The 18431-nt window shown below is 46.6% G+C and overlaps 3 protein-coding genes across 3 annotated transcripts; 2 read left to right on the forward strand and 1 right to left on the reverse strand.

Moving 5' to 3' along the window:
• Positions 1-11039: 11039 nt before the first annotated feature.
• Positions 11040-11796, forward strand: PtA15_2A452 (uncharacterized protein; the record flags this gene model as incomplete). Its single annotated transcript, XM_053166475.1, has 3 exons — positions 11040-11174; positions 11364-11475; positions 11540-11796. 3 exons carry the CDS (start codon positions 11040-11042, stop codon positions 11794-11796), a joined length of 504 nt encoding a protein of 167 aa, XP_053017693.1.
• Positions 11797-12189: 393 nt separating this feature from the next.
• PtA15_2A453 (uncharacterized protein) lies at positions 12190-14976 on the reverse strand (the record flags this gene model as incomplete). Its single annotated transcript, XM_053166476.1, has 9 exons — positions 12190-12224; positions 12301-12326; positions 12414-12644; positions 12719-12781; positions 12850-13394; positions 13472-14167; positions 14259-14662; positions 14749-14821; positions 14935-14976. 9 exons carry the CDS (start codon positions 14974-14976, stop codon positions 12190-12192), a joined length of 2115 nt encoding a protein of 704 aa, XP_053017694.1.
• A 1028-nt stretch (positions 14977-16004) lies between these two features.
• Positions 16005-17501, forward strand: PtA15_2A454 (uncharacterized protein; the record flags this gene model as incomplete). The annotated part of the gene is made up of 5 exons (XM_053166477.1): positions 16005-16148; positions 16223-16589; positions 16727-16907; positions 17005-17355; positions 17450-17501. 5 exons carry the CDS (start codon positions 16005-16007, stop codon positions 17499-17501), a joined length of 1095 nt encoding a protein of 364 aa, XP_053017695.1.
• Positions 17502-18431: the final 930 nt, after the last annotated feature.

Genomic DNA, 18431 nt, shown 5'->3' on the forward strand with positions numbered 1-18431 from the left:
CGCGCACTTTTTCCTGGGTTGGCGCGCACCCAGGAATACAAAGTTTGTGGAGCTGCGAACGGTCTTGGGAAGCAAGCCTTCGATAGCCCTCGGCAGCGTTTTGCGGGGGCTAGAATTTAAATTTTGGTGGCAGGAATATTCAAACCTTCATAATTCCTTGCTTCCGTAACATTTGGTGGAATAAATTTGCTTGGGTGACAGCCCTGCTTCTCACCATCCTCTACACCAAAACTGTGCTTGATCATGATGATCCTTCGACTCCAAATAAATTGCCTTTGTAAATAAAATATTGAAATCAATTGGACTTTCTTTGCAGAGGGGGTCCGTGATGATCTAAGCAGGTCCAAGCTCACAGACTTATATACATACGCTTCCGCTCCAGGAGAATGCAAATCTAAACGTGAAACAAATATCACATAATTCTGAGGGTCTGTGCGTTACTGAGATGAAGGAATTTCAGAATTGGCTAAAATTCTTGGTGACTCTATAAATTGCATGTTTCTTATTTTAATTCTAGTAAAATACTGGTATGGGAAAAGATAAAAAGAAAAGTAGTAAAATTTTGCTTAGCATGTTGCATCCTGAAGAAAGTCAAAAAGTAGCAATGTTTCAGCAATACATGATCTATGGAAGTAAAAAAAGGAAAATTGGCATGGAATTTTCATTCTAGCCACGCAAGCTTGGGTTGATATGCTGCCTAAGGGACGCTCTCCAAAGGGGAGGCATTTGTAAAGTTGGACCTGTGGCCTGAGGACAGCCAAATTTTGGCAGAGAAATGATAAAAAATAAACTCAGCACAAAATTAAAAATAAATAAATAAACTCTCTTTAATGCCTTTTGTCACAGTTGCAGCTGCCCATCTTGGGCATCTGCTGGATTTTTTTGGGGGAAATTTGGCCATAAATAGCCTGCTCAGCAACTTCTTTTGCAAGGGCACTTGCAGGTTTGGGGAATTAGACTTTGCTGACCCTCAGGATTCTGCTCTTGTTGGATCAGGGAGAGTCCCACAGCTCTTGAAGTATCAAATTGTATTTTCAATGGAATATGTACATATTTGTAATTGGTGGCATGTATGGCTTATGATGTATGCCTTTTGCTATTTATGCAATAAGGACCAGATTGATCCAACAGTTTATCTGGGCCTTCATTGGGCAGATTGCTCCAATTTCCAATACTTATCCATCCCCACAGTTTCATAATCCTATGGAAATGTGGAGCTTTGAGCACCGTACATATACCAAACAATCACAAGCTTTTCAATGGTCTGGGAGGTGTGACCTGAATCAGAGTGCTTGTGGGTGATTTGGGGGTTTTAATTCCCTCCCCAGCCAAATGGCTGGTTGCCCTTGCGCAAGATTTGGGACATTATATTCAAGTCCCTCCTTTGGGGTTGCTTTGCGCCTCCTTGGAAGGAAGGGACTTGTGTTAAATTAGCCATAGATAGTGAAGTTTGAATCACCAATGGCCCTGAGAATGAAAGTTCAAAATATTGAAATCAAGTGGAAAGAGCCACCACTTGTTGAGGAATGACTTTTCCTTGTTACTTGACTCTTAGGAAGCTAGGTGGCCTTCCACCTTGAGCTCATTCATTGATTTGAAGTCCCAAATCTGCTTTGATATGCTGCTAAGTAGAAACCTGCCTGCTGCACCTCATTGGTTGAAGCCAAAATTCTCCCATGGGCCAAAATTTGCTGGCTTCCTGATTACCAATCTCTGAAAAGACAAGTCAAGAATACAACAAGCTACAGTCGTTACATTATTTAATGGGAATGGGAATTCAAGCTCCCAAAATTTCCCGCTAAAATAGTGCCAACTATATAGTTGAGTTATGCAGATACTCAAACAAAAGTTGTATGAGATATCCCACGGACCAGCAGTAGAGGGTATTGGGGGTATTGGGGGTCTGTAGAGATGGCCCCATGGGACCCGGGTACCCTTGCAGGACCGGGGTACGGGGTTGTTTTTTCTGAAAAACAGACACCTGGTACCGCACCTGGTACCGCCTGACAGGGTACCGGCGGTACCTTATGGGGGTACCAGGGGTGGGGGCGTACTCGACAAGTCACACAGGTGCCCGAGGACGGCGTTGCGGGCGACTTTGTGTGTTCCGGCGAGGCCGGGGGTCTTGAATGCCAGGCTGGAGAGCCCGGCGGCTTTCAGCGAGGGGTGGGGCAGGGGCGAGGGGGCATTGGTGCGGGCAAGGAGGCCGGCGATCGGCGAGGGTGTGGCTGATTGGCTCGCGGCTGTTGGCGGGGACGGCGAGGGTGACGGAGGCGTAGTCGCCGAGGATGAGGCTCAGCGGGGCGGGGAAGACAAGCGAACGAGTCCTCTGCAGGCAGGGGCCCTGGTCAGAGCTGGGAATCCACTGACAACGCCGCCAGGGGACACCCAGCTCCACAACGCCCTGGCCGGAAGACAACGCCGCCTTGACCGACCGGGGTGAGGTACCAGGTACCAAAGTGGAGATCAGGAAGGAGTTGGTTGGCTTGGGAGGGCAAGGTCCCAACTTCCCCGTCTGGCTGGCTGCGCGGGTGCGGGAGGCGGGTACCCGGGTACGCACCCGTTTTTTCACCAAAAGCGGACACCCAACACCGCATCCGGCACCGCCTGGCGGGTGCGCGGCGGGTACCTGAAGGCATTCCCTAGCCAACGGTACACCGCCGGTACACCCGGGTGTCTTCAGTTTTTTACCCCCAAAGCAGGCACCTGGTACCACACCTGGTACCTCTGGGCTGGTGCGCTGGCGCACCAGAGGGTACCCTCCAGGCGGTACCAGGTACCCCCAAACCGGTACCGCGAGGCCATCTCTAGGGGTCTGGATAGACTTTTCCAATGCTCTGGGGCTGATACAATCTCTTGGATCAGTCCAAGAGGGAAGGAAGAGAAAATCTGACATGTGATAACTCCTCCCATACTCTTGGACCCTGGCAGTACATTGAACAGAAAGGTCCAAGAGGCAGGAGACTGGACATCACTCCTCCTGTCCTCTCCGACTGTTACATCCTGTTACATCCAATTGCTCCAAGAGGACAAGAGTACTGCCATCTCAATCCTCTTGGACCAATCAGTTTTATTGCTATTGCAACTTGAGAGAGGACCTCAGTAATGATGTCCAGTCGCCTCCTCCTTCTCAGCCCAAAATATAATTACTGGTATTCTCTTCCCTCTTGGACCACTCCAGGAGGAAGTGCTCTTGGAATGATGTATTTTATTGGCCCGGGAGCTCCGGAGGATTCCAACTCTTGGCTCCCATCTCTAAGGACAGAGATAAAGGACCCCCAATGTCCCGGGTCCCCAATATTGTTGCTGGATATCTCGTATTACATATCTCATATGTACATATGTCCAACTCTGTGTGATATGTGCATAACTCAAATATATAGTTTTCACTATTTTACGGGGAAATTTTGGGAGCTTGAATTCTCATTCACATTAAATAATGTAACAACTGTAAGTGCACACCAGGGGTGATTTTGATGCACTCTCCAGACATTGCCATACCATACCCTTTTTCCAGAACTGTGCTGGATGCTTTTGGTAAAAGTAGTGTAATAAATAATCAAAAATGCATGAACTCATCCACAACTGTTCTGAAACTGATCCTGGACTCATCCATAAATCATCAAGAAGTCATGCAGAACTCAATCAGAACTCAATCAGAACACGGTTGAAACCACTAAGACACAATGGCCACAATTAAATCATAACTCAATTTGACCTATTTGTTGATTGGGATGATTTATTGGTTCAATTCATATCATTCACATGCTCATGAAGGTGTTCATTGTTTTCACTTTGCTAATTTTTCCCTCATGTGTGCGCGTAAAAGATTGTTACAAATTGCAGGCTGGGCCTCTTTCAGATCATCAACACATACACACCGGCTAGAATGATGTGAAAGGCCCACCTGAATTTTCATATTTCCCTAAAAGAAAGGCAGGTATTAGCTATAATTGAGCCAAAAAAGGATGGAAATAGGGTGAAAGTATGTGTCAAGTCAAACTTTGAGGTTTGTGGTACCAGATTTCAGCTAAACAACCTGGCTTATTAACACATATAAGCTCATGAGTCATATTTCTGGTTTTTTGTTTTCCAATGTCTCCATGCACATGCATGTGAGCCGTTTTTCATTTTGACAATGTCACCTTCTTTTACGCGCGTACATTGGGGTGACAGATCACTGGAGGGGCCTTTCACAGCTCCATGACAAGTAAAAACTGGCCAGAATTCCATTAAAGCCCCAGCTAGTCACATTTATGTTGTGTGAAACCCCTTGCACATGGAGAAATTGATCAACATGAATTAACCATAAATGATTGATAATTAGGCATTGAGTAAATATCATTTCATTATAGGTTGTAATTGAGTTATCCTTAAAGAATGAAACAGTTCTATACAACATTGCATGAGGTCCTGTGATACTTCCTCATAAATCATGACAGACTTCCCATTGACTTCTGAATAATTTATCAATCATTTCCTAATACACATCTGACTGAAATCAGACCCAGAACAACATAAAATTACAGTCAGGCACTCTCTGGAGAGTGCGTCAAATTCTCCCCTGGTGTGCACATATTGCAACAAAAGCTTCAACCAAGCAAAATCACACCTTCTATTCTTGCACATGAAGTATACTTGTCAAAATATTCCTGCCAAATATAAATCTGCTTGCTTAGAAAGGTTGAAGAGAAAGAGTTGAAAAGTAAAAGTGTTGCTGTCAAGACTCAAATCCTCCAATGACAAAAATGGCCAAATGATATCTTTTTTGATCCCTTCCGATAGCAAGCCCATGAGCTAATCAGTGGAATACTACTTCTTCCATTATCAAATGGTAAGACTCAGATAATTCACAAGTAGGTTGTCAAAGCTCTAGCTCTAATTTACCATTTACAATTCTAGAGATTTATTTTCAAGGATATCAGTCTGAACTAGCACTGCAAAAAAAACTGATACTCACTCCAAGCTGCCATTGTGAATCCATCTAACCTTGAGTAAGGCTGGTGTAACACCACAAGCTTCCTCAGAGTTACCACATGTCAACTGCTCACAGTTGACACAGTTTTTTTTTTTTTTTTTTTTGCAGTGTAGAACAACAAGGTCTTTGATGTTGATGCAATCAATACCAACCCCAAAAAGGATTCAAACTGGTCAAAGACCACATGTTTTGATCTACTTGCAAATGTTTTGCCTTCATGTATCATTTGAAAGTTTCATTTATAAGCAAAAAAACAGTTGTTTTATGATTTTCCCAAAGAAATAATTGGTGCCCGACCCCCAGCCAAAGATGCTAGCTTGTGGAAGTTTGGAGGTGCCTGTGTGGAACTCTGTCCATGCCAGGCGGCGGCAGTTGTTGGAGGGGAAATTTGGGGGAATTCCCTCCGGGGATTGGTTGCAGAGAAATTGGGGATCAGGGAGCGATGAGGTATGGAGGGGGTTGATTTACGACGGCGGTGAGCGCGTGTCGGCGCGGTTGTTTGTTGAGAGAGGAAAGAACCAAGAAGGAATGCTGGTTCAAGGCGCCTGCAGGAGGGATTAAGAAAGTTTGAGGGGATGGGAGAATTTTGGGGAAGGCGAGGATCGTCGGAGTGCGCCGGAAGGCAGGATCAGAATGGCATCAGAAGGATCAAGGGGTACGCCACGTGCGACGTGCGTGATAACAGAGAGGGCCGATGGGTCGTTGGGAACAACAAGGAAACTTAGAAGGGGACGCTCAAAACACGCTGGTAGTGATGATTGATAAGATTTTTTTTTGATGGAAAAATTTGGTTCAGAGTTAATCCCATGCCGCCCCATGATATCATCTGAGTTCAAGCTGAACTCAGACCCTGGGGTTGTGACATGCTGCGGAACAGCTCATCATGCCCCGGGCGCACAACAAGCAAGAGAACAGGAAAGAAAAACAACACCAACAAAACAGACAAAACACCAAACAAGAAAGAAAACCAACCCATCCCATAACCAACCATCCAACACGCACATATGAGAAACAGAACAAGGGATGAGAAAAGGAAATAAAAGAACAGAAAGAAAGAGCCAATAAAAAAAAGGAAACAACACCACATAGAAGGGAAGGGAACCGTTGATCCTCCAACCGTCTTGAAGACCATTGCAAGTTTTGAAGTTGACCCCGCGTGTACCGGATAGCGCACCACACAGGCTAGCGTGCACTTTTTCAAAATTGGAACCAACAACCATGCCCATGGGGAAAGGAAAATCTGGTTGCAATATGTCACTCAGGTCACTCAAATAGATGTCACAAGAATTTATACCTGTAACAGCGGTGGGCAGATACGTTATCCAAAATTCCGCATTTTTGGTTTGTAAATTTGAATTTTGCACACAAAGGTTCAAGTTATCAGCAGGATTTAAAGATCAGGGCTTTGTAACACCATTATCTTCAATTTGTGCCAAAAATATCACATTTTTATAGAGTAATTTTCTCCTAATCATTGATTAGGCAAAATATTTCCAGTTATCTGTAACAAAGGTGGGTAGTTGTTGCTACAGTAACGCGTAACATAACGATAATGTAACGTTTTTTGGCCGTTATCGTTCTTGTTACCAGTAATGGCAGTGGGATATCAATATCACACCAAGAGTTTTTTTTTTGTGACAGCCGTTACTATATCTGAGCGCGTAGCGACAGATATTGGGAAAGATAACAAGCAATAAAAAGCCAAAATAGGGCCAATTTGGCCTTTTATTGCTCAATAACGTGTTATCCACTGGATAACGTGTTACTTTACTGGTAACGGTGTGGTGTTCCATATGCGTGACAATGCCAAAAGCCCATTGCAGAGGTATTATAGTAGAGGGAGTGTGTAATACAGTGCGGGGGAAGTAGGGAAGAAGGAGCAAGATGGGAGGAGAGGCCTTGACCCTCAACATTGGGAATGGAACAGGTTGGACAGTGGATGCAGAGTGTGTGGAAGAGGATGGAAGATGGCTTGGTTGCATAGCAACACATGACATCATGCAGCGCAGTACATGCATGAAAGTGCTGTGTAGCTCAAGCGCCTCATGCAGCATATATCCCTCATTGTTTGTACGCATAGTACAGCATATGCAGGTAGATAAGCTGTACAGGAAGTGTCTCCCGCAGCATAAATCCCTCATTGTTTGTACATGTAGCACAGCATATGCAGGCAGATAAGCTGTACAGGAAGTGTCTCCTGCAGCATAAATCTCTCATTGTTTGTACATGAAGCACATCATATGCAGGTAGATAAGATGTACAGGAGGCATCTCCTGCAGCATAAATCCCTCATTGTTTGTAAGGCAGTGCAGCACACGCATGCAGATGCTGTGTAGTTGAGTGTCTCCTGCAGCATAAACCCCTCGTTGTTTGTACATGCAGCGCAGTAAATGCATGAGAGGCTGTGTAGTTGAGATCCCCTGCAGCAATAATCCCTCATGGGGAGCTTCCCTGGAGCAAAAATCCCTCACCCTTCAATATATAAGGAGGCCTCTTTCCCCCCCTCATCAGATCTTTTCCCCATCAGCCTACAGAGGTTTGGTCACAGTGGTTAGTTTAGTTACAGTGGTAGTTTAGTGGTATTTTAGTGGTAGTGGTAGTGGTAGTGGTAGTGTTAAGTTTGAGTCAGTAGTAGTAGTAGTAGTCAGGAGCTCTAGTAGTAATTAAAGTGCCTTATCAAGAGATTGTTAAGGAAGAGATTATTACCAACTTCATCAACAACAATTATAACAAGTAGTAGTAGTGTAGTAGCAACCAGGAGCTCTAGTATTGATTAAAGTGCCTTATCAAGAGATTGCTTAAGGAAGAGATCATTACCAACCTTCTCATCAACAACCCAACATCAACAACAATTGTATTTTACATAATTGATCCCACTGGATTACATTATCCCTCCAGCATCAGAAGTTGTAACAGATCTGCAAGAATAGTGATTTGAGGAATCTAGGTCTGATAGAGATTACTATACAAAAGTAAGATCTATCTTGGAATCAGCCACATCTTTATAAATATTGATTACAAGACTCTTAGTTATTTGCATAGTACCATTAGAGGGGCAGGTCTTTCAAACCACCCGTAAGTTGTAATAGCCTTTCAACCTATTAGCAATTTATTTCCCCCTCAGAGGATATTTTCACCAAATAAACATTTAGTGTCCCACAAGAGTCCTACAACGGCCTCAAAAAAAGAGGCCTGTTACGTTACGCGTGATGCCGCTGTTTGCACGTTACTGCTAACAATAACGGCGCAAAAAGTAACGGCAGGTAGTTACTTTACAAAAATCCTGCAGATATCGTAAAGTAAAGTAACTACCCACCGTTGTCTGTAACTTAGTTACAGATAACTGAAAATCTGTCGTGTAATCAATGATTAGAAGAAAATTACTCAAGAAACATGGGATTTTTTTTGTTGAGATTCAAGATAATAGTGTTACAAAGCCCTGATCTTTAAATCCTGCTGATAACTTGAACCTTTGTGTGCAAAATTCAAATTTACAAACCAAAAATGTGGAATTTTGGATAATGTATCTGCCCACCGCTGCCTGTAACTTGCTTCTTCCAGCTGTTTCCCACCACACTCAAGACAGGCATATATAAGATCATGCAAACCTCCACCCTGGGCTCTTCATGGCAAGACTTGCATAGCCTTGGAAGGCAGAGAGCTGGTGAATATCTGCCAAGCCGGCAGTATCCAATGCATCCCAATTTTGAACACTCTAACTATAAGAAAAACTCTAGAAACTTCCAGCAGCCGATATACAGAAAGTCAAAGAAGCTTGGGGTGATACTCAAGCCTTTATCAGGGCCATTTCATCTCAGATTCAATGCACAGTCACTGTGCACATTGCAAAGTGGCTGTATGTGAAAGGATAAGGCCCTGTTTGGCAGCGTCATCTTACGCAGCGTAATAATAGGAAACATGCTACATTACATATGGTAAAACATGTCTTTTTAGGATAATCTTTTGAAAGTAAACCCTCATAAGGCTTGGCAGTCTACTTCCAAAAGATCAGGCAGAAAAGTAGTGTCTTACACAATGTAGGAGGACATGGCAAGATTGTTTATTGCGTAATAATCACGCTGCCAAACAGGGCCTAAGAGATAATCATGTGTTAAGGGACACCAGGGACCAAAACAAAGGTGGCTAGATATTGTGCATTTTCAAAATGAAAAATGTGAATGCCTTTCCAATCTTCATCTATGCCCTTGATTGGACGTAGCCTGTGGGCTACCCGCAGGCCACCCGCGTGGCCCATCTTTCCCAAAGCGGTTCAGGCTGGATACAAGATTGGGATGTCTTGACCCGGCCCGGCCTGTCCAGAATTCAAGCGGGTTAAGCCAGGCTAGCCCGCAGGCAGCTCGCTCCCGGCGAATTATCATCCTCAATTGGAAGTGTCTGCAAAGCGGACAGCTAAACGGGTTTGACTTGACTCTGCTTGCCAGCACATTCAAAAGAAGTAAAGAAATGTATAACAGACCCATGTTGGGTTTGACTCCTACCTCACCCATGATCAGTTCTCCAGTCAAGCATGTCTTAAAAGTTCAGCTGCTAAAGCAAAGAACCATACTGTTGATAACTACAATCCAATTCTTGTATGGCCTGGTTGAAAGTAAATGTAGGATGAAATGGTTGGTGTGGGTTGGTGTTTAACAACTTGTTGGCCCCTTTAGATAATCAAGATATAGCAAAAAAAGCATAAACAAGGAATATATGGCCATTTGTTTAAATCCACACGCATGCACGAGTCTGTAGATTGGCGGGTGTGCAATGAGTGCGACCCTGTTTTCCAATGCCGGGGCTTCTTCTCCCAAGACCGATCGCCGACAAACCGGGCAAACGGGCTCTATTCTCTTGGCTTCCTCGATGCAGATTTTGTGGAATTCATGGCCACACCCCTCCCATGATGTGATTTTTTCACCTGATCCCCATTCCGCCAAGCAGATTGGGCAAGTGTCGGGTACATCAGCAATAATGTTCCTATTGTGTTCCGGATGAGATGAGCTCAATATTAAAGGCTCTCGGTTTTCTTCTGAATTCTATGAACGATAGCCACATGGTTCAGTCAAAATGAATCTTTCATCAGAAGCAATCCAGGACGGTAACTTACCCGAGGATTGGATGGGCGAGCTAAGCCCGCGACTTGTCTTTGCGGCTCATGATCTGAAGTAGAGCTAGCTGTTTCGAAGTCTTGTGAGCTAGTAAAATCTTGGCCTTCTTTCAAACCAACCCGATTCAGTTGGTCAAGATGATCCATCGCCAAGCACCTTCCAACGAAAAGCTGTCAAAAAATAAAGCATCATGCATTGTCTCAGACTCTACAACAACAACAAAAAGGAAAAGTAATGAATGGTTCACCGTTCCATATACCAGGTAAAGAATCAACCGGGCCGCCATGGGAAACATTGAAATATGAACGGCTTGAACGGCAAATGGTTTGGGTTGAACGATCGGATTAAAAGCCGAGCAGATTGTCAAAAAGCAAGTGTCTCCTCTTCGATTTCAAGCTCACTGAAGGTGGATACGCAAGGATTTGCTTGAAAGACGGAGGATCCTGGAACGGAAAGAAGCATGTGAGATGGGACCTCTATTCTATAGCGTATCCCATGTGGCGCCTGAGGACAAACCCACGAATAGTCGACTTTGAATGAATAGTCTGACACATGGAAAAGGGTCGGAAGAAGGGCTGTGTAATTAGACTGCAGTGATGCACATGTACTCAACTTTACCCTCAACCATCTTTAATCCCGCGAACTCCCGCGAATCAAGGAGAATGGGGGTGCTCCAACAAGGCCCAAACCAACTCTGCTGCATGAGCCAACTCGGGCGGAATTCATCAAGCCGTTATATGCCGTTGTTATTGGAATGACGATGCCATTTCGTTCTCCCTTCTTCTGGCAGGAACAAGAGTATTGAAAAATTTACATTTCCCCCTCATAACCAAGTGTCACTCTGACTGTATGGAGAAACGGTTGATGTTTGTAGCGTGTCTAGAGCCGCGCCGATGGCAGATTTGAAGAGGTAGTGGATTCGCGTTTTAGGATAAAAGTGTAACCAGCAAGCAATGTGGAAGCCGATGTTCCAAGAAGTGTATGTGGTTTCAGTCTCAGACCAGCAAGTGAAGTCGGCCAGCGTGATCACGCGTCCGGGAGAAGCAAATAGCCCCAGGAACGTCAGCGAGATGTCTGCGGATCCAATGGTGCAGCGGTCAACTCAGAGCCCTCGCAGAGGATGGTGACCGTAGAGGGTTCCATCCTGCTTTCTTATTCATTGCTCGCGTGCCTTCCTCGGCAAGTTGCACGGCTGCATTGTCGTTGTTGGGGGGCTTTACATATCCGCCAAGAGCCTGTGAGCTTTGTCAGGCTTTGTCCCTCGGCGCCCGGGGCAGCACGTCCCGGCTACTGAGGAGGAATCCTCCGCGGTGATCCGGTACAAGGTGCCGGCCACCGAGGTGGGATCCTACTCAAGGTGTACCGGCTATCGGCGAGGAATTATACTTGGTGATCCGGTACCAGTTATACCAATTACCCTGGAGCAGTTCTTTTAACTTTGGCCACCCGGGAGATGGTGCACCCGATTTATCGTTTGCCCTAGCGGACTCTTTGACGACCCGGCGGCAAGCCCTCAACAACCCGGTACAAACTGCATCCTCCCGGCAAGAAGCCATCCTCCTCGAAACCCGGTACTGCTTGTACCGGGTCGGCGAAGAGGACTCCTCCTGGACAGGAAAGTCCATGAATCGAGGCCAACACCGTCACATATTTCCGGCAAAGACAACACAGAAATCACCACTGCAATCTGCCCAAACCATGCGGAAATAAATAAATAAACACGATCACCGACTATGTATTTCATGAGTTTGTATAAAGAGAACCAAATGAGAAAGAGTCACGGAGGCCAAGTCCATCTAATAGACGCAAAGAAAGAAAGAAAAGGAAGCGTATGGAGAAAGGAGAGACCCAGAACGTGCTAATAAATATATAAATAAATATGTATGTACGTGTTCGAGGCAGACTAAGAGAATATAAATAGGAAGAGGGAGGGAGAGAGAGGTTCATTGGCCTCGGATCCGACGCATAGACTTGCGAGAAAAGTAGGAACACACGCGTCCACTGCCACATACATACACACTCAAGGAAAACCACCTCTCTTAGTTTGCACAAAAAAAACAAAATCCTCTCAGAGTGCGTTTGTTTTTTTGCTGTTCAGTTACCTTATTCGACCGTGACACTCTTGGCCAAGTTTCGGGCTGATGGGGAAGGAAGGCAGGTAAGTGATCTGGGAAAAAGAACTGAGTTGTTAAAGGGGGGAGAAGAGAAGCTTACGGAAGTCGACGTCGACGCCTCTCAAGCTACAAAGCGCCAAGCAAAAGCCAAGAAGAGAATCAGTTTTTAGCGAGAGCAAACCGAGAGACTGAAGGGAGAGGGGAGGGATGTACATAGCGATGTGGTAGCTGAGCAACTGCATAGGAATGATAGTCAAGAGGCCTTGTAAACAGTCCACCGTTTGGGGCACCCTCAAGATCCGGGTGGAGTCGGCAGCGGTCAAGCCGGTGTCGCCCTCGTTAGCGATCACGATCGGCGAGCCTTTGCGGGCGGTGACTTGTTGAAGGGCCGATTGGACCTTCGGGTAGAGAGAGTCCTTGGTCATGATCAGGATCACCGGCATGCTTTTTGCACACAGAAAGGAAATCGCGCCAAGTCAGTATCTTGTATACTCTCTTCCCGGAGTGTAATTACTTACTTCTCGTCAATCAGAGCCAACGGGCCATGCTTCAATTCTCCAGCCAAGATACCTTCGGAATGCCTGTCTCAGCCAAGAGTTACACTCAGTACTAATCACAGAAAATGGAGTAGGGAAGGAGAGGGACAGACATGTAAGTCAACTCCTTGACTTTGAGCGCGGCCTCCAAGCACGTGGCGTGCTGGTAGCCCCGGCCCATGATGAGCAAACTTCGTTCCTTGCTGATCGTGCCCGCCAACTGTTGGATCTCCTTATCTTGGGTTAAGATCTCTCTGATCTGACGGGGCAATTCGTGGAGGCCGTCGATGATCTGGTTTCGGCGCTCGGTGAGCGACATGCGGTCTTCGGAGAGCTGGATGGCCATCATGACCAAGGCGATGTATTGGGAGGTGTAGGCCTTCGTCGACGCCACTCCGATCTCCGGCCCGGCGTTGATGTGGATCCCGCAATGCGTCTCGCGCGAAATCGTCGAGCCTACCACGTTCACCACTCCCACATTCAACGCGCCCCGCTCGAGACAGTAGCGCATCGCTAGAATCGTGTCCGCCGTCTCCCCAGATTGAGAGACAAAGATACACGTGTCATCTCGGAAGATTGGGCATCGTCTGTCAAGGAAATCGGACGCCAACTCGATCGAAACCGGGATTTCTGTCAGCTCCTCAAAGATGGCACGTGTCTGATGAGAAATCGGCGGTTGATTAGTACATGTCGCAAGATTCGGCGTTCAAAGGGGTTTTCAGAGAGAAGGCTTACCGCCAAGCAAGAGTGGAAACTGGTTCCACAAGCCACGAAAACGATGCGCCTGCATCGTCGGATGGTAGGAAGGTAGGCCTTCAAACCTCCGAGGTTGATCCTTCCGGTGTCGAAGTTAACTCGACCTCTCATGGTGTTGACGACAGACTCGGGTTGTTCGTAGATCTCCTTCTGCATGAAATGGTCAAAGTTACCCTTCATGATCGCGGCGAGCTCCATCTCGAGAGTTTCGATAGCTCTGACGGAGGAGACCCCATCGTTTCGTCTGAGACGGTGGATGTGGAATTCGCCCTCGGCAATGTGGGCAATATCGTCATCCTCTAAATACAAGACACGCTTGGTGTGTTCGACGATCGCCGAGGCATCGGAGGCGATGAAGAACTCGATCGGTTGGGGGACGCCATCGTCGGATAAGAAGGCCCGGGATTGGGATCGGATCAACTTGGCTCCTCCGGGCTTCAAGCCGCCTTCGGTGGGCGGAGCAAGCAAGCCAGACTTGGCTTGTGAGGCCGCGTCGGTGGGGGACGATAAGGACTCTAGCTCGCCCTCGTTGGGCCCAGCTACCTCCACATCCACAAAGTCCACCTTGAGCTTCTTCTCAGTCTTGACCCCGATCAAGACTGGCGAGCCTCTTCGACACACTACGATCTCATCTGGGAAATGAGCCGATTTGAAGACAAATGCGAATGCGCCTTCCTGAAAGAGAGCAACCAGCAAGCAGCAGGGTATACATAAGCACGGTGTCAAGCAGGGTTTCGAGGGAGAGAGGAGAGGAGGGCTGACTGACCAATTCCTTGATGACGCTTTTGATTAAGCCGGTAAAGGTCAAGTTTTTACCCTTGCTGTTGTCGTAGAGGAATTTACAGAGCTTGGCGGCCACCTCGGTATCGGTCTCGGTTTCGAATTGGTAGCCTCTCTTCTCGAGGACCAATCGGAGTTCCTTGTAGTTGGTTATGATCCCGTTGTGGACGACAGTGAACTCGTTGTTGGCATCCGATCGATGGGGATGGCAGTTCAACGAGGATGGTTGGCCGTGGGTGGCCCAACGAGTATGGGCCATGGAGGATTGCATGAGGAAGGACTTGGTGAAATCGATCGTGGCTTGGTCGGTGTGCGCCCGGAGCAACTTGACCTTGCCCACCTGCTTGAAGATGAACACTTGGCCTGGCTCGTCGCCATCGAGCTCGATACCTGCAGGATAGCCAACACAGATCGGGTGTGGTTAGCAGCAGCTGGCAGAGAGGGCAGAGAGGGAAGAGGGGGAGGTAAGGACTGACCAGCAGAGTCATACCCACGATACTCTAGCCTCTGGAGGCCGTTGAGCAGGGTATCGATGATGTAACGACGATCCTAGAGGGATGGTTGTGCGTGCGCAGTCAGTGAGCACAGTGAGGCCGATCGGCAATGACGTAGGGAGGGGATCGCTGGTCAGAAGATGCGGGAAGGTGGGGTGGCAGACGAACCTTTTCGACGAGGTAGGAGGCATAGGCAAAGATGCCACACATGTTTTGGGATGTGGATGGGTGGGGAGGGAGATGAGGGGTGGGGAGGAGGGAGGGGGGTGGCCGTTCTGATGGGGTGGGCTCTGGCTTTTTAAGCACTCGGCGGGCTGTGAAGTGAAGGCTGGCTCAGGCCGCGCAACAACAATCACACCATCACCATCCCACCAGCAATCCCCGCCCCCATACCCCCGCCCAGAAACTCAATCCACTGCAGCATCACATCAGAAAACATCTACCCACTGGGGCCCACTCAAACACAATATCTACATCCCTTCAAGCACTATCAACATATGGAGAAGCCAATCTCAAAACAATCAATAAGTTCTATTTCACAGATTAATGGGATAACCAAATGTTCAGAACTAAGGAAATCATCTAGAAAAATCATGCTGAATCTTTCATCTTTCAAAGCTCCAAAATAAAATGATCACATCACATGTTCCCAACTGAAATATCATAGCTAGCTGAGACTCAATGGAAATATGATGGCAACCTGAGAGAATTAGAAAAGCTGGTATTTTTCAATCCTTTATACCCTCACCATCTTGCATTGTGTGACTAAGTTTTGGGGGAGCAAAAGATGTAAAATCTGATCATGGAGAACCAGGGCAGGAACCTTCATGTTTTTGTCTTGGGGCCGTAAGTTGAGTGACACTCCTGCTTGCAGCTTCATCCCGTGCCACACACCCCCCACTGTACAGAATCCCTAGTTACTGCATGTTAGTCTTGGACAAATCATCACTGATCAAGGAGATGGGGATGGATAGCGGAAAAAATCCAAACAAGAATCAAATTCATCCAGAGATCAGTGAGTGAGCCTTCTTTTAATAATTCACCCACCAAAAGCAAATCTAGGACTCCCTCCCTTCAGTTGGTCCCACGCAACAAGTTTCTCAGGGATGGAGGGGTTAAGTTGGTGAGCTACAGTTTACCAGTTCTGAGCTTTTTGTAACTCTCTCCGAAACCCCCCGAACCACGGACTACCAGTCTACCAGCGATCTGAGGCGGGGATCCCCGCCTCGCATTCCGCTATGACCGACCCGGCTGGACCACGACAATCAGACAAGATGGAGGAACGGACACAGCTTCGCCGGACTAATTTCAAGCTCGGTCTGGTCATGGATGAATCGGGCCAGGAGAAACGGAGACGGGAAGCCCTGGCGGTCCAAAGAGCAGTCAGTATTCTCCGCACATAAATCTTGAGAGGCTGGAATTCTTACAGATCATCCATTTTGCTTTCGATGCTTAGCGCCGCTCAAATACGTTTGACTCTATCAGAGGAATCGAAGACCTTGCGGATTGTTTTCTGGGCGAGGATGATGATGGAGATCTTGATTCGGAAGGAAGATACGACGATGCAGACGAGGAAGAAGATGTCCAGAATCCCCCGAAAGTCGGCCAACACCATCAAGCCAATGAAGACCAATCAATTTCGACTTGCAAACCAAACAAGTATCGTAGGTTTCGCGACCGATGCATGAGGGCTGAATTTCTAGACCTCTCGTCGGGTCTGCCTGCTTGGTTCGAGGAGGACTGGATCTTGGTCGGCCCGGTACCTAAAGGCAAACGATGTCTAGCGTTAACTCTGAACGATCAAACCCGATCCTCATACGGCGGTACGTATCCGATTGATTGATGCACTTCTTTCTTATTTATTCTTTCGCGAAGTGGTGAACGTTAGAGTTTCGAATTATTAATGTTTTTGCAATGCGATCGCCCCACCCTAGGGTGATTTATGCCTCGAAAACTTAAGGAAACATGTCTACCCTCTTGCTGAGTCGACAAAACGCTCACCAAATCGGCCATTTTAACACTAACTTGCCACCGGGCTGCATTGTTGATTGTATCTATGATCTTCCTAATTGCATTCTATGGGTCCTGGATATCCTCAAATGGAAGGATCAAGCAATGATTGATTGCGAAGCTAGTTTCAGGCAAGTCTTCGTTTCAACCAACCGAGTACTTTTTTTTTGAAATTTTCTCGAGTATCTTGCACACCCTTACTGATCGGATGAAAAAACCTTTTTTTAGATTTTGGTGGCGTGATGCTAAGTTATCTGAACTCGTTCCACAATCTTGGCCGACTTCGGCGACCCTGCTATGCACATCAATACCTGCGTTGAGCGATTTTTCCAAGACCCAGGTAGCCGAAATAGCGGCGAAGATGAGCACATGTTCTACAGCTACGCGTGAGATGACAGTGCGACCAAATGATGGTACCCATTCGAAATCTTTGCACTCCATCAACTATGAACACGATGGTCTGCTCTTCTACCTCAAATCTGCCACCTATGAGTCTGGCGAAAGTGTGTTGGCTGGCTGGGTCCCACTGCATGTACCTGAAGAAAATTCAGATGTACATGGGATCTCTAAACTCAAATGGTATGCACTTACAAAATCATCCTATCAATCACAAACCAGTCCAAGGCAAAGCGTATTAATCCATCAATTCATTTCCCTCTTTGAAAATTGCAAGGCTTTGTGAAAATGGCCGAGATGAAATAGAAGAATGCCAAATGCAGAGTTGAGAAGTTCGATTGGGTGTTTAGGAGTGTTGTAGCACGGAGACGTAATATGACATTATGTCCCATACTACAGTGGTCGACGTAAGTCATAGTGTCATGACTTACCATAGACATGGGACTATCCCATGTTACTCGACTCGACAGCTGTTTGTATTTACATAACTCATGTATATAAATACAAACCTTGTTTCTCTCTTTTGTGTATTCTCATACATTCCTCTCAGTCAATTCACTCGTATACACATTTTCCCACTGTCAGGCTCCAATAGGTTATGAGCACTTTCTTGTCTTAAAATAGATACATACGGAGTTCTGACTATATTCGGTATATAGTACAATAAAGGTTTTTCTGTTTCTACGTTTTTCTTTCTACGGAGTATCTCTACGGTTTTTTCTCTTATACGGATCATATCTCTACTATCGTCTAAAGTCACATTTTTTTTTTACTATAAGCATCATTTTCCTCAGTAACATCTTTACCGCTACACATACATTTCGCAAATGGCACCGGTCAACCGTTCCCCCAGCTCCATCGCCACCAGGTCTTCTGGTTTGGGTCCAAACGCAGGATCCAGCAGCAACGCCGCCGGGAAACGCGTAGCAAGCAGTCCCACGGGATCCGACAATGAGCGAGAAACGGTTTGCGCAGGACAAGACTCGGCACCTCATGTCAGTTCGACCTCTCAAACCATACCGGTACCAGCCGCGGCTCCTTTGGACGAAGAAGAGCCTGCTCCAGACTTTTCGTACGCAATGGACAATCGCCACCGAGAACCCATCACGAAGAACGCTTATCTCCGTTTTCCCGAAACTTTCCGGCTCATGTCAAGCGGAATTAACTACCGGGATTGGCTCAAGGATGTCCAAGACATGGCGGATTTCAACCTGGAATACAAAGAATATTACTTCAAGGACTTTTCCCGTCACCGTGTT

This window comes from Puccinia triticina, chromosome 2A (assembly GCF_026914185.1).
Source record: "Puccinia triticina chromosome 2A, complete sequence".
NCBI classification, from domain to species: domain Eukaryota; kingdom Fungi; phylum Basidiomycota; class Pucciniomycetes; order Pucciniales; family Pucciniaceae; genus Puccinia; species Puccinia triticina.